This window comes from Lepidochelys kempii, chromosome 2 (assembly GCF_965140285.1).
Source record: "Lepidochelys kempii isolate rLepKem1 chromosome 2, rLepKem1.hap1, whole genome shotgun sequence".
NCBI classification, from domain to species: Eukaryota; Metazoa; Chordata; order Testudines; family Cheloniidae; genus Lepidochelys; species Lepidochelys kempii.
Window position 1 is genome coordinate 178,532,302 of NC_136381.1, and position 16,741 is coordinate 178,549,042.

Consider the following 16,741-nt stretch of genomic DNA (forward strand, 5'->3'; position numbering starts at 1 on the left):
CTTCAAAATTTAGTGCCCATCCAGAAAGTGGATTTTACTGACAAGCCTCAGTAGAATGGCAGGATGGCTCAGAGAACATGCACCATTTTCAATGAGTGCTGGTCAAAGCGTTAACTGACACGGAACCATCAGAGGAAGCATGAAATTGTTTTTCATGGAGTCGACGGAATTCTTGTCAATGGAGTGGTAAAACTTAAAAATATAAATATTTTCAGAACCTGAATAACTTTATTTATCTTAAAGTTGTTACAAACCGGTGCATAAAGTATTGATCCAAGACCATCACAAGATTCTTTTATTACAAATATAGTTCTTTTTTTGGAAATATGCACAGGCCAAACACATAGCCCTCACAAAAATCCAGTTAATTAAAAACAAGTTGTTAATAAATACAAATCCAAAAGGTAGATAACTCTACTTGACAATACTCAGCCATTACTGAAGGCATTTTTTTCTGCATCACAAAAACCAAAAAACTTAGCCATCAAGTTAGCATATACATTAAGCAGAGTAAGACCCTGACCCTGCCAAAATACACACATGTAACTTTTTGCACTACAAGTGCCCAGTGATGTCAGTGGAACTACTTGCAGTGCATGCAGTTAAACACAATAGTAAATCTTTGCAGGATAAGGACCTAAGCATCATTTTTTTAAAAAAAATAAGCACTTAGTGAAATATGCATAATTCCTTTGCAGCATTTAATATTGCCTCTTTTTCTACTAAAACAATTGGCTTGCACTAATAAATTACACAAGTACAAACACTAAATGACCCATACTTTATTCAATTTAATTTTTAACTAACTCAGTGCTAAAAGAAGAACTAACCTATAAAAGAATTTAACATTTATCTATCTCTGGGGTTAGATAGGAACAGGATGCTTATGAGGGAAATCTGCTGATTACAACATTTAACAGACCCCAGAGTTCTCACCCACAGTGGTGGATGGTGATTTCCCACTCCAGATAACATTATAATGGGAAGTTTATAACCATGCCCCCCACACATGGGAGATTTTACCTTTACAATCGCTCTTCTCTACAAGAGAAAAAGGAGTAGAAGTGACAGGTCCACTTTGTTACATTATGGTCTCTTCCCTGCTCCGGGGGCAAGGCAGGAGGGTGATTTTAGTATATCATAGTCTCTTCCCCGCCTTCTCCCCAATAGGATGGGAGAAAACAAAGCCACGGATTTTTTTTCTATATTAGATATAAATCTCCCCGTTTCCCCACCCAAGTTATTCAGGCCAAAGCATCCCTCCCGCCCCTAGGATACAACCCCCCTCCCGCCCCCATCACTCTTCTCTGTAGACATACACACAGCATCATACCTCCAACATCAACTCACCTGACAGTGGGGCTGTAGGGGCTCCGGGAGCGGCGCCAGCTGCTGCCGTAGGGGCTGGGCGACACATCCCCACCGCGTTCGTACGAGCTGTGCCGGCTGTAGCTAGGGGATCGGCGGCGGCTGTAGGGGCTGAGGGGGGAGCGCCCGCCGATGGGGCTGGGCGATTTGCGGCTTCTCTGGCTCTGGGAGGCCCTGTGCGACGGGGGGCTGTCGTCCCGGCCGGGGCTAGGGGACGAACGTTGCCGCCTGTAGGCCCTAGGCTCGGCCTTATCCTCCCGATAAGCCTTCGGCGGGTCCTTGTAGGCCGAGGGCGGCTCCTTGGCCGCTTTAGTCCGGCTCTTGTGCGCTTTGCCCTCCCGCTCCTTCCTGCCAGTGCCGGGGGAGGCGGCCGGGCCCTTCCTGCGGCCGTCGCTGCCGCCGCCACTGCTGCTCTTGGGGCCCTCCCGGTCCTGGCCCCCGGTCTGATTGTGGCGGCTGCGGGACTTGGAGGAGGAAGAGGAGGCCTCGGCTCCCCCCCTGGCCACCGCCGCCCCCTCCTGCTGCTTCTCCTCCCCCCGCCTGCGGTGTTCCCGGTGCCGCTCTCTGGAGCGGCCGCTGCTGCCGCGATGTTCCCGGCGCGGCCGGCTGCTCCGCTCCGACTCCCCCCGGGGCCGCTGGCTCCCTCCGCCGGAGGAGGAGGCCGGGCTTCCCCCGCCGCTCCCCGCCCCGCTTGGTCCGGCCGCTCCGCTTCCCACCAGCCCCTCGGACTGAGAGCTCACGTCGTCGTACTCCTCCACCAGAGTGCTCAGCCCCCCGCTACCGCGCCGCTTCTCCGGCTCCTGGGCGCCGCCCCCTGCGCCTCCCCCGCGGCCCCGACGCCGCTTGTGCCGGGACCCCGAGCGCCGCTTGCCCCGGGGCCGCTTCCGCTCCCCCCCGTCCCCGCAGCAGGAGGAGGCGCTGGTGGCCGCCAGGAACAGCAGAGACTGCGGCGGCAGCGGCGGCTGCAGGAGCGGCGGCTGCAGGAGCGGAAACAGCAGCGGGTGAGGAGCCGGCGGCGGCGGAGCGGGAGGCTGCGGCTGGGCCGCGAAGCGCTTCCGTCTCCGGTGATGCAGCCGCTTCTTGTCCGCCGGCGCCTCCACCGCTGCCGAGCCGCCCCAGCCCCGGCTTCCCCCGCTCCCTCCAGCTGGCGCCGCGTCCGAGGTGCTCGGCATCGAGATCACTCAAGGCCGAGGACTAGGACGCGGCCTACGAACCCGCTGCCGCCGCCTTCAGGGCGCTGCCGGCGCCATGGAGACACCGCGCCGCGCACAGACAGACCCCGGCCCCGCCGCCCGCCTCACAGACCGCGCCGCCCGCCCGGCCGCGCCTCACATCGGGCCGCGCGACCCCCGCGCTCGGGCCGCCCCGCAGCAGCGGGGGGTGGGGCTGGGGGGGGGTCTCAGTCACCAACGAGCCCGGAGGCTCGTGGGCCCGGCCTCCCACTGTCCCCGCAACACGGAAGAGTCTCACGGCGGCCTCCTCACTCCATCCCGGCCCGCGCCTCCTCCTCCTCCGGCGGCGGCGGCGGCGGCTCGCCTCTCTCGGCCGCTCCGGCGGCGCCTGCGGGCCGCGCTGCCCCCCCACCCCCGGCTCCTCCTTGAGTCCGAGGGTCAATGTCGCGCCGTAGGTGTCCCAGCCACGCGCACTCCCGGCGGCTCGATCCCGCTGCCTCCGTCGCTCGCAGCCGGGCAGCGATCGAGAGGCCTCCGCGCTGTGCGACTGACACACACACACACACACACACAGGGGACACGGCGCACACTGCGCACGCGCGTATCGCCCAGGGAGGGCGGGGTGCTCACGAGCGCAAGCCTTCTGCCCGCCGCCGGCCGGGAGACGATCGATACCACGCGAGAGACTCCCCTGAACGTCACGACCGGAAGATTTCACGCGTGACTTCCGGCCGGGTGGAGAGCCCAATCCGCTTCTGCGCCGACGGCGCGGGGAAGGGTTTTAGCAGCTTCCGCTTTGAGAGGTGAAAGGTTATCCGAGAGTTTCCGGGCGGGGGGGCGGCGTCGTCGCTGCTGGTCCCGAGGAGGATTCGCCCTGGAGGGAAAGCGGCTCCTCCTCCCGCCGTGGTTCTGGCTGCAGGCCCGGGCCTGTGGCGCCCATCCCGGGCGGCAGACGGCGGCGGCGCTGGGTACGGGGCAGGCCCTCGCGCCGCGTGCGGCGTTGTCCACCCTGCGTGTTTGAACGGCCGCGGGGGGCGGTTCGGGGTAACGCAATGCGGGTCGCTGGCCGCGGGTCACGTTCTCGAGCCCGGAGCCTCGTGCGCGCCCACGCGGCTCCAAAGCTGAGGCCGTGAGACAAGCCGCCAAGTGCCCGAGCGTAGCCAGCACTGTAATCCCTGGCCCAGGCCCGCGGGCTCCATTTGCACAAGAGCCGCCTCCTACACGTTTCCCTGCTCACTCAGCCGACGGTAAAAAAAAAGCGGGGGAGAAATCCGGCACCTGGTGCGTTGTGTTTTAAGTCAGTGGGACTGGGACAGGGCCATGCGTTCTCATTACCATAAGCAGGGAGATGACGCCACTTAACAGAGGCATTAAATTATCTGTATTAACAGTGTCTGTCCTTAAATTTTCAATATAAACACAGGTTTCAGAGTAGCAGCCGTGTTAGTCTGTATCCACAAAAAGAAAAGGAGTACTTGTGACCTTAAGAGACTAACAAATTCATACGAGCATAAGCTTTCGTGAGCGACAGCTCACTTCATCGGATGCAGTGGAAAATACAGTGGGGAGATTTTATATACACAGAGAACACGAAACAATGGGTGTTACCAAGCACACTGTAAGGAGAGTGATCAGGTAAGGTGAGCTATTACCAGCAGGAGAGGAAAAAAAACCTTTTGTAGTGATAATCAAGATGGGCCAGTTCCAGCAGTTGACAAGAAAGTGTGAGGAACAGTAGGGCGGGGGCAGGGGAGAATAAACATGGGGAAATAATTTTACTTTGTGTAATGACACATCCACTCCCAGTCTTTATTCAAGCCGAACGTAATGGTGTCCAGTTTGCAAATTATTTCCAATTCAGCAGTCTCTCGTTGGAGTCTGTTTTTGAAGTTTTTTTGTTGAAGAATTGCTACTTTTAGGTCTGTAATCGAGTGACCAGAGAGATTGAAGTGTTCTCCGACTGGTTTTTGAATGTTATAATTCTTGACATCTGATTTGTGTCCATTTATTCTTTTATGTAGAGACTGTCTGGTTTGACCAATGGCAGAGGGGCATTGCTGGCACATGATGGTCTCTGATAGTGTGGCTGATGTGATTATGCCCTATGATGGTATCTATTCAGGGGACATGTGGACAGTTGGCAATGGGCTTTGTTGCAAGGATAGGTTCCTGGGTTAGTGTTTTTGTTGTGTGGTGCATGGTTGTTGGGGAGTATTTGCTTCAGGTTCGGGGGCTGTCTGTATGCAAGGACTGGCCTGTCTCCCAAGATCTGTGAGAGTGCAACCTGAAGCAAATACTCACCAGCAACCACACACCAAAAACACTATCCCAGGAACCTATCCTTGCAACAAAGCCCATTGCCAACTGTGTCCCCTGAATAGATACCATCACAGGGCCTAATCACATCAGCCACACTATCAAAGGCTCGTTCACCTGTACATCTACCAATGTGATATATGCTATCATGTGCCAGCAATGCCCCTCTACCATGTACATTGGCCAAACTGGACAATCTCTACGTAAAAGAATAAATGGACACAAATCAGATGTCAAGAATTATAACGTTCAAAAGCCAGTCGGAGAACACTTCCATCTCTCTGGTCACTCGATTACAGACCTAAAAGTGGCAATTCTTCAACAAAAAAATTTCAAAAACAGACTCCAACGAGAGACTGCTGAATTGGAATTAATTTGCAAACTGGACACCGTTACATTAGGTTTGAATAAAGACTGGGAGTGGATGTGTCCTTACACAAAGTAGAATTACTTCCCCATGTTTATTACCCCCACCCCCGCCCTACTGTTCCTCACGTGTTCTTGTCAACTGCTGGAAATGGCCCACCTTGATTATCACTACAAAAGGTTTTTTTTCCTCTCCTGCTGGTAATAGCTCACCTTACCTGATCACTCTCCTTACAGTGTGTATGGTAACACTCATTTGTTTCATGTTCTCTGTGTATATAAAATCTCCCCACTGTATTTTCCGCTGAATGCATCCCATGAAGTGAGCTGTAGCTCATGAAAGCTTATGCTCAAATAAATTTGTTCGTTTCGAAGGTGCCACAAGTCCTCCTTTTCTTTTAATATAAACAGAAGTGCCTTAGGTTTTTTCCAGTTCTGGTGACTATCATGATTGTTGCAAGTATTTGGTGATTGTCTTAAGCACCAGTTGTTCAGGTCCTGTGTATCTTAGTGTTCTTTAGAGTAGATTTGTTTAACCTTTGTGTTGCAGTAGAAAAATATTGAAAACTTAAGTCCTAAAGGCATAAAAACCAGAAAATAAGTAGAATTAGGTATTATTTTTAAAACTCTTTGGTTTAAAATCATATCTTAAATCTGGGGTCTGCCTCATGATTTTGGAACACTTGGGCATTGCAACCTTGACTTCTAAAATAGATATTGATGGTGCTACAGTGTTTTGTATGAAATCAAAGCTGTGGTGGTGTATACATGCAAGCAACAAAGTTTAAAAAGTATGTTTGGGGGAAGATATAGGTCAAGCATTTCCCTTCAGCTCTTAATAGCTGGCAGCCTTAAGTGTCCTAGTAGTTTTATAAAAAGAAAAGGAGTACTTGTGGCACCTTAGAGACTAACCAACCTACTTGAGCACAAGCTTTCGTGAGCCGCGTCCGATGAGGTGAGCTGTGGCTCACGAAAGCTTGTGCTCAAGTAGGTTGGTTAGTCTCTAAGGTGCCACAAGTACTCCTTTTCTTTTTGCGAATACAGACTAACACGGCTGTTACTCTGAAACTAGTAGTTTTATGTATGCAGTGTTTTTGTAGCTGTGTTGGTCCCAAGATATTAGAGAGACAAGATGGGTGAGAGACAGATTGTTAAGCTTAATAAGGAGGTAGCACACATGGAATAGACCATTCAAGGCAAAGTGGGCAGTTAATATCTCTGCAGTCATATGACAAAGGAGGTTTGTGTATTGTAATGAGCATAATCCACTAGAGATTTTACAGTGGTGCAGCTGTGCCTTTGTAAGCTCTTTAATATAGCCACTCTAAACCAATGGGGGAGAGTTCTCCTGTCAGTTTAACTACTTCAGCCCCCATGAGCATCAGTAGCTATGCTGGCAGAAGAAACTCTCACACTGACACAGTGCTGTCCACACCGGCGCTTGTTTCGGTGTCTCTTATATCTCTTGGGGGGTGATTTTCACCCTTTTGAATGACACAGGTTATGCCAACATAAGCTGTAGTGGTCATTCAAGAGCATAGTGATTGTCTTGTTACCCACATAGTTGTTACTGGGGTATTTAGTGCACTGGACGAGGTACACCACACGTGGTGAAAGGTGTGTTGTGGGGTGTGTTCCTCATTGTAGCAGTGGAGATATGGCTTCAGGTTTTGCATCTGTTGTTCTGGCATTGGCTGATGCCACTTTGACTTGGTGTGTCCTGGTTTGCTTCTGATGATGAGCTTGGCAAGGCTGGGGGGTTGTTTGGAGGCCAGAAGTGGGGATTGCAGAAACATGTTTTGTTTTGTTTTTTGCCTTTCTAGAAGTGGTCCCTATTGAGTATGGATTGTACTTGTTTGATGATAGCCCGTATGGGTTCCAGTGTGGGGTGGATGGTGACGACTAAAGGTGGGGGGGAGTAGTTTTTCCCCTGCGTTGAAGCGGAGTATTTGGGGGACCCATTCCATGAATCAATGTGCTGCTCTGATGGAGTATCCTGGTGTAGTGAAGGCGGTTCTAAGTGTGTTAAGGTATGTCTCCTGGATTTTTTCCTCCGAGCATATTCTGTGGTATTTGAATGCCTGGTTGCAAAACACTAGGAAATCTGTTGGTCTGGTGTGATTACTGAATCTGTGAAAATGAGTGTTTAGTGATCAATGGGTTTTATTAATACATATACCAAAATATAAGAATCATTACAATACAGAAAGTAGATAAAGGGAGGGGAAGGGAAACAACATCTATCCTCAGGGTCCATGTTAATCGTAGACCTCTAAAAGGTCAGCTTAATTGTTTTCAGTTTTTCAGGCATTCCCTTTCTGCATAATGCCAGTCATTTATTAGCTGCAAGGTCAGCTGTATCACTGAGCCAGGCATGAATACTTGGTGGGGAACAACTTTTCCATTTTTGCAGGATTTTTTTTTATTTTTATTTTTTTTTAAGCAACCAAAGCTGCACATTGAAACCACGCTGCTTTGTTATCAGGTAATCTTTCATGTATCAGGAATATATCCAAGAGTGAACATTAAGTGGGAGGGCTCCAAATTAATATCAAATATTAAATTGGTCTTTTGAGTCACTTCATATCAGAAATTCTTGATACCAGGGCAACCCAAAACATATGAGGTAATGTAGGACTGAAGAAGTTAAGTTTCCAACAGCAGTCAGCCTTTATTTGCCCATTACCATTACCCAATGTGGGGGCCAGTATATTCGAAAAAGTGTCTTTTGGTGAATAAGCCATACTCTCTAACTTATAGTTGCTTTTTAAACATTAGATACAATTGTATTCCATTAGGTTGGAGATGGTTGTGTATCCAAATCTCTATTCCAAGGAAGTCATACATTATCAATCTTTGGCAGATTTTTATGGACCAGAAAATTGTAAAAGGATACTGATAGCTGAGTAAATCCAGGACATTTTCCTCCAAAGTAATAAAGGTTCTGGCGTTCCCAGTGCATTTGGTCCAACGACATTCATAAGTAAATGCCTTTTACCTGAAGATATTTCCATGCTCTGGAGCAGGAAAAGCCAAATTGTGGCGGAAGATCTACAGATGGTTTAAGTTGTAGGTTAGGTGCACAACCGTCATAATTCCTCTCCATTCAATCTGTTCACATCAAGGTTCTTCCACCACTTTTAAGGATTGGATTATTCCATAGGGCCCCCTTGATGTGGAAGAATGGAGGGAAGCAGAATTCCACACGCAAGTTTGACCAAGCTTGTGTCACAGCTGTTAGTGTGGGTGTTCTGGAGCCATCAAATCTATAATAATTTGATCCTACAATGCCTGAAACGGGGAGAGGGTGTACCAATTCTTGGTAAATCGAACCCACAAAATGCCTGGTTTAACAAAAAAGAGATCTAATTTTCCAAGTTGGGAAAATGAAATCCTCCCAGAGATAGGGGGACCTATAATTTGTTCAGAGCCTGTCTAGGTTTCTTACCTGTACCCCAAATGGAAATTCTGGAAAATATTAGTGAATTTTTTAAAAAAAAATAGAGGAATAGAAATAGGGAGATGCCTCAGGACAAACAAAATTCTGGGAGGGACATTCATTAATTTTACCTCAAACTGAGGATTAACAAACTCCATCTCCCTGCATCGTTAGCCACTTGGGCAATAATTGGTTATTTACAGGTTTCTTGTGTATAGTTGTCTATAGGGTTCAATTGTTGAAGCTGACCGTTAAGTTCTGGAAGTTGATGTTGCGTGGGAGTGTTCTAGAGGGAGTTTGATGGATGAGGGAGATGGGTGGGTGGTTGAAGTTGTGATGGATGTCTATGAAGGGGTTTAGGTCATCTGTCCAGAGGATGAAAATATCACCAACGTACCTCAGGTATATCGTTGGTTTCCTGGTGCATTTGTCCAGAAATTCTTCTTTGAGGTGGCCCATGAAGATGCTGGCATATTGGGGAGCCATTCTAGTACCCATGGCTGTTCCCAGGGTTTGGGTAAAGTGTTTGTTGTTGAATGTAAAGTAGTTATAGATGAGGATTAAATAATGAGGTTGGCAATGTGTTTGGGGCAGGTATCTGTCCACTATAATCTGGTAGATATTTGAGACAGGCAGCGATGCCATCATAGCAAGGGATGTTGATGTATGTAGGAAGGTGACATCCATAGTGGCAAGAATAGTGTTCTAAGGGAGGCTGTTAATGTTGTGACGTTTCCGGAAGAAGTCAGTTGTTTCCTGGAGAAAACTGGCTCTTTGTGCGGTGAGTGCTATGATCAGATATGATACTTGGGTTTACCTTGTTTACCTTGGGAAGCATGTAGAAGGACCCTGCAGTGCATTCATGGGGACTGTGGTTGTAGAGTTTCTCTAGGCTTTGTTGGGGGAAGGATTTGATATCCTGAAATTCTTGGGTGAATTGTAGTGCAAGGTCTTTTGAGTTCTTTGTAGTAGGTGGTGTCGGAGAGTTGGCTGTTGGACTCATTGATGTAATCATCATGGTTGAACATTTGGTAACTTTTCCTAATGTCAGAACTGTTACACTGGGAAAGAAATAACAACATAAACTGAAAAATGATTACGAAAATGCTTGTTACATGTAATAGCAGTTTTATAACTGATGGAACTGAAAATGTTGAGCAGAAACATTTTTGTTAATACAAAAACAGGCACAGCTATTGATATTATTAAAATACATTTGCAAACATGCTCAGAAGCAGAAAGATATAACCAAAAAGGTGATTTTTGCAGAAGTCTGATGCACGCGAGACAAATTGTAACATCTGAAAGGTATGACCGTAGAACAAATCAACAATGGAAGGCTAGCAAATGTAATGAACTTATAGCACCAGCAACTAGATCAAATAGCATTTAAAGTTAAAATGATTAAAAACCCATTAGAGAAGAGCTGTTCAGACTAGATTTCAAACTTTATTATGGAATAAAATTTCCTTGAGATTATGAGCACAGATGCTTAGAAAGATCTTCCATCCTGAAACAAGAGAGCAATAGTTCTGCTGTAACTTGCAGCGAAGTCATATCAGGCTTGACCCTTGTGCACTTTTAAAGCAAATAGTTTTTTGAACAGTGGTTCCCAAACTTTTGAGGGTTGCACCTCCTACCCCTTTGTCCATGCCCGCCTGTCCGCAACCCCCCTTCCCCCCGGATCCAGGGCCAGAAGCAGGGCCATGGCTCGGGGGTGGGGGCACAGACAGGGGTAAGGGGCCAAGGCCGGCGCTGCAGCTGGGAATGGGTCTGGGTCCAGGGATGGAGCCCCAGCAACGGGGGCCAACAGCTGGGAGCAGCTCTGTTCTGGCCCCGCACCCAGCCTCGGCCACAGGCCAGGAATGGAGCTGCAGCCTGGGAGTGGGGCTAGGAGCAGAGCCTCAGCCAGGCCCCTTGCCTAGTGCGGTGCCGTGCTGAGGCCGGGGTCAGGGGCAGAGCTGGAGCAGAACTGGGGGCGGAGTGGTCTGCCCCTTCTTCCTGTCCCCTGAGGGGGGCTGACCCCACCTGCCCCCCCCTGCCATCCACCCACCCAAACCTTCCTCCACATGCCCCTGGCGGGGGCACACCCCACAGTTTGGGGACATCTGTTTTAGAAGATGGCAACTAATAACTCAACTATTTTAAACTCCGGAAAGAAGTGTGCAGCACTTACTAGACAGGATTTGATAAGATAGAATAGTAGTAAGAGGATAAAGAGTCAGTGTGGAAATCTGAAAATTAAGTGGATAATAAACTTGTGATGCTGAAAATTCAGATGACAAAAGATGTTTAAAAAATAGGCCCAGAATGTTGACCTATACTTTTTTGAAGGTCCAAGGGTGTCAGTGAATCATGAAACTTCAGTTGATAGGTAAATAATCATAATGAAGTAAATATCAAATGAAAAGTCACAGGAGGTTATAACAATTTAGGCACTGTAAAGACTGGGTTTTTTTTAATCAAAGAAATTAAGTTTTGAGTATGTATCTAACAGTGACAAGTTCTTAGACTTCACAGAATCACAACAGTTGGAGATGGAAGAGATATTGTATTATAACAACTTTTCCAGTTGCCACCCCAAAAAGTTTGCAGTCACTTGCAAGTTACTTGTTTTTCTTTTAAGGATGGGGCAGGATCTAATTATGTATTCAAAAAGTTGCAAGGTTACTGCAATGAAGCATTGTTCCTGTTGTGAACATATCAATCCTCTGTGAGTACTGTTCTTCATAATCAAAAAAGTCACTGAAAGTTTGTTTAAACACTAAACTACAAATCCATTTTTATTTTCTGCAGTGACTAAAGAAAGATAGAAATAAAAAGCACACGGTCAAGTAGAACAAGACACTTGAAGTGTCAGGTTCAATGAGGCAAAAGTTACATTACACAATAGCTTAAGAAAAAAAGATGAAAAACTTGATTTGGTAAGGATTTCTCTACCTCTCTGTAGTGGTTTCCAAGTATTGAACATATCAATGGAATGGACCACACAAGTTTTTTCATAATATTTTTCTTGCTTTTGGTGTACTGTTTCCAGGGCCAGAAGGGAGAAATTCATGGGCTAAATCCCTGTAGTTCCTCTAAGAAGAATCCTTTTTTTTTTTTTTTTTTTTTTTTTTTGGGCAAGAATTTAGCATTAGGGTGGGATAATTTTAAATTCTGTGCTGCTTGCTGACAAGCGAGGGGTAAAACAGTTTTTCCACAGACATAGGGTGCAATTCTGCCATTCAAGGTAAACCTTAATTGCTGGTGCACAGTTGATTTTACTAAAATGAAAACCAGTTATGGACAAGTTTTGTTTTTCATTCACAGTAGGGGAAATTGGGCACCATTAGGATTATCGGTGTCTCACTACCTTGCTATTGTTCACTTTTAAATAAACCTCACACAGGCAGCGCTGTTCTCTCGCCTGCTGCCCTCCTTACTGATTCACTGGGCTCTGTTTGCTCTGCAAACCAACCCAAATAGTCCTTTGTCATTGTCAAGATTTCATAACACAATATCAAGTAAAGCCAAACAAGCATTCTCACACCCACCCACCCGAAAGGAAGGATTTTTGTATTAGGGAGGCCATTTCTTGGTGCTGTGAAGTTATGGAATACAGTAAGATACACAACCATAGATGTGACACCTCCTATAGGAAAGAAGTGTGTTCCCCCCCCCTTTTAAAAATTGGGGATGTGTTTATTAAGTTTTAACAGATTTTTCAAATCCTTGCCCTGTAAGTAACAGAGACAAAACAATAACTATTACAATAGTGAGCTTTTGTTTAGAGAAGCTTTACACAGTAATATAAACAGCAGATCTCTTTATTTTAGAGTGCATTACATATTCCAGAGTGGACATCATTCTGTTACCCAAAGCATGCTGTTTCTGCTGGTTTTCTTAAATTGACTGAAATCTCTAGTTACACACATTTAACAAATCAGGCATGTCTGTCAAACAATATTCAAAAAAATTGGACAGGTATGATGGGTGGTTTTGCATGGGAATGTACTTTGATTGAATATTGAAAAAATGGTAAACCAATATGTAGAGTATTTTTGTCCTCTGTCTATGTTGCTCAACACATAGTTGTTACATTAATTTTTCCACAATCTCACCTTTTTCCTAACCATCCTGAGTTGCACTATTTTTCTTTTTCTAATGAGAGGCTCTTAGTAGCCTACCAGCTACTAGCAGATAAGAGATTAATTCTTCATTTCATTGTGCATAGCCATTTCCACTATGAAGCCCCAGGAGGATTACCAAAGAATCATTTGGCAATAACAGTCCAATAATTTGTAATATTTGGTTATAGACTGTATCAGAGTACTCTGACTAGACACACCCACTGAAGTCTCTTTCACCACAATTTCTCCAACACTTTCCCCGTTCATATTTTAACTTAACTGGTGTGAGGTACCACTGAAATAATCTTACAGATATTTTCTTTTATCGTGCTATAGTCTGAGTTTACTGTGCCTCTTTTTCCAGATCAAATCCCATTCCTCTCAGATAATGTCTGTCCAGATCCTTTCCCAGTGTGTCCTATGAACTTTTTTTTTGGGGTGGGGGGGCTAGGAAAGTTGTCTGCAAAAGTTGATAATTAAAGAAACAAAAAACAGAACTTGACCAGCTGGCATCGCTTACATTGAAGTTCACTTTTCTGTATAAAACAACTTTCCTAGAAAGTTGAGAAAAGTAATGCCTAACTTGATAGTAATGATTCATAGAGTGGGCAAGTTAAAGTTAGAAAAGCTTCTTCACTGAATAAATGACCAGCCCCATGTAGGCCATGTTTCTCCTAATATCTTAACCCAAATCATGAACCAGAGAGTTTAAGATGTGAATTATTTGCAATGGGTATCACTGGTGAGGCAAAAGAACTTATGTTAAGTTCTATCCCAAACCTATAGAGCAGCTTTTGCTAAAAGATGTGTACATACTTCTGGAGGGCATGATTTTTTATTAGCCCCTAATAGCCTAGCAATATTTATACTGCCATAATTATTTTGTTCAATAAAGCTTGTGTTTTGCTGGGTAAACTGCTCCAATGCATTACTGCTTTGAGATGGTTGGCTTGATACAACATTTGGAACAGCTAGTCCATCCTGCTTAATAGGGGTGTACAAAGTATCTGCACTCACTCTAGGTCTTTCCTTATTCCATATACATTTTAACACCATCCTCTGTGTTTCTGCTAGAGTTTTATCTGGGACAATCACAGAAAGATTTAGAAACAAGAAAGATATCCTTGACAAAATATTTTTGACAGAGACTATTCTTCCTAACCAAGAAATTTGCATACTTTCTCCACCATGGCAGTTTTTTATTTGATGAAGTAGGAGTTTACATCTAATTTCATAGCATTCTTCTAGGTTGAGAATTGAGTTCTCAGGTATCGTACAGACTGTGCTTCCCATTTGTACCCACATGTTTTCTAGAGGAAAGACTTTTCAGAGTCTTGCACATTTATAGCTAGGGTTTCAGATTTGACCTCATTTAGTTTGAATCCAGAGGCTTTCCCAAAGTCCTGTATTTCTTTATATACTAATATTAGGGAAATGTTTGAGTTAGATAAAAATATTACCTCATCAGTATACCTTCCTGGTTTATTTAATCTCCCAAGAGCTGCTAGTTCCCTACAGAACCCAATCAAAACAAGTCCTATGAATTCTTGATGATCATGCATTTAACATACTTCTCACAAATAAGTAAAGAGTGATTTCCCGCTTTATATTATTAAGGTAAAAAATCTATCCCTGCATCAGCAGTGATCTTTCCTAATGGGCCTGTTAACCCAAAAAAAGGGTAAGACAGGGTGATTCCAAGTGGAGCTTTTGGGTGCTAACCCAAAAACAATGAAATTCTTTTGTCTTTGCCATGATCATGTTTGAACTTAGGTGATAGGTACATTGACATGGGAGAAAGCAAAATGATAAAGTGTACAGATGACACAAAAGTTTGCGGAATGGTAAATAATGAAGACAACAGAGGTCACTGATACAGAGCAACCTGAATCGCTTGATGAACTGGGTTCAAGCAAACAATATGCGTTTTAATATGGCTAAATATAAATGTAGACATCTAGGAACACAGAATGTAGGCCCTACTTCTAGGATGAGGGACTCTATCCTGGGAAGCCGAGACTCTGGAAAAGATTTGAGGGACCACAGTAGCTATTCAGCTGAACATGAGCTCCCAGTGTGAGGCTGTGGCCAAAAAAGGTGTCATTCTGGGATGCATAAACACAAGACTCTCAAGTAGGAGTAAAAAGGTTATTTTACTTCTGGAGTTGACACTGGTGCAACCACTGCTAGAACACTGCATCCAGGTCTGGTGTTCACTATTCAAGCATATTGTTTAATTGGAGACAGTTCAGAGAAGAGCCATGAGAAGGATTAACAGATTAGAAAATGTGCCTTACTGACTCAAGGAGCTCAATCAATTTAGCTTCACAAAGAAAAGGTTAAGGGGTGACTTGATCACAGTCTATAAGTACCTGCATGAGGAACAAATATTTAATAATGGGTTCTTCAGTCTAGCACAGAAAGGTAGAACAGTCCAGTGGCTGGAAGTTGAAGCTAGACAAATTCTGACTGGAAATAAGGCATAAGTTTTTAATAGGGTAATTAGCCCTTGGGACAATTTATCACGAGTTGTGATGGAGTCTCCCTCAATTACCTTTTTTTGCTAAAATATATGCTCAGAATTATTTTGGGGAAATTCTATGACCTTCGTTAGATAGGTCAGACTAGATGATCACAATGGTCCCTTCTGGCCTTAGAATCTGTGAATCTCTGACTGTGACTACATACAACTTATAACTAACTTTTCCATTTTTCCCTTTAGATTGCCTTTCATAACTTTTCTCATCTGGGGCTGTCACTTTGAAAGCAGTGATATGCAGACGTGCAGTCCATTAATTTCACCTTTTCCCTTTTTCTGTGATCCAGCAATCTCATTCTTCCCCATTGCTCAGTCAGCATATTAAGTTGCAGTGCACATGGTCTCATTTGCATTTTTTCCCAGATTCAAGCAAACCAACAAAAAGGCCAATATACAAGCAAACACATTCAACCAGAAGATGAAAAGTCTCTGTTTTCTAAGTAACATTGGATCTGATTCATCCTTGCACTAGTGCAGAGACTAAGGGTGATGGTGGCTTTCACTTCCTATATTCTGGTGCTACTGAGAGCTAGTGAAGTCCCCAGCACATATTCAATCAGCTTTAACTTGCAGCTTAGCTGTAATGGCCTCTGAGGACTTTGCAGCAGCTAGCAAATATGTGGCGTGTAAGAACACTGGCGACACATCCTTCCACTCAAGGCCTACCCCTGGCATTTCTCCTAGGTGCAGGGGTAGAGCTGGGTCTGTGCATGGTGGAAGAGGCCCTCTCTATGCCAGGGGGTTTATAGCTGTTTTGTAGCTGCTTGGGACCAGTTATGACAACAGATATTGTCAGGCCCATTATGCCTGACAATGTTGTTTATAATAATGCTGAAAACCACTTGAGAGTTTGGCAAAAATAAACAGTATTAGTTTTTTAAAAAGTTTAGTATTCCCCTGATCCAGTTTAAAATTAATCATTGCCTGGAAAAATTGGACACATGATGTGATGAGAGGAAAACAGAAATGCAGGAATAAATTACACAAACAGAAGAGCTATAGGAAGCTAGAACCTTCTTAAAAATAAGTCTGGGACCAGACAGATTTTCTACTGGTTTCTACCAAAATCCTTGTAAATTATAATCACAAATGGATGGCAATTGTATAACTACTAAGGTCCCAGTTCAGGAAAGTGTCCTTCAGAACAGCACTAAATCACATGTTTAACTTTAAGTTTCAATGGGAATTAAGCACTTGCTTAAGTGAAGCATATCTGCTGCTTTCTTTCAGACAGTTTCTCATCTGTGTGTTCTCTTATTTTTCCTCCAAGCTTGCCTAGCACTACTTTCAGCATCTTTAATTAAATCTCAATCTTTCTTCCTCCACCACCCCACTTTTCTGTTCTAGTTTTTCTGTCCTCCTCTGTGTCATCATCTTCTCTCCTGGCTTCAGCTACCACCTCTATGCTGCTGATTCCCAAATCACAGAA

General features: G+C 45.1%; 1 protein-coding gene and 1 long non-coding RNA gene across 3 annotated transcripts in view; one reads left to right on the forward strand and one right to left on the reverse strand.

The window, feature by feature from the left end:
* CDK13 (cyclin dependent kinase 13) overlaps window positions 1–3,144 on the reverse strand; it is a 59,793-nt gene extending 56,649 nt beyond the window's left edge. For both annotated transcript variants that reach the window (XM_073332845.2, XM_073332844.2), the window contains exon 1: window positions 1,351–3,144. In XM_073332845.2, the coding sequence (XP_073188946.1) occupies window positions 1,351–2,540 (1,190 nt within the window). In that variant the 5' untranslated portion in view covers window positions 2,541–3,144. The remainder of the gene's footprint in view (window positions 1–1,350) is intronic.
* A 108-nt stretch (window positions 3,145–3,252) lies between these two features.
* The window catches only part of LOC144930223 (uncharacterized), a 79,990-nt gene continuing 66,501 nt past the window's right edge, over window positions 3,253–16,741 (forward strand). Inside the window, exon 1 of the long non-coding RNA XR_013635377.1 lies at window positions 3,253–3,508. This is a non-coding gene — a long non-coding RNA (uncharacterized LOC144930223). The remainder of the gene's footprint in view (window positions 3,509–16,741) is intronic.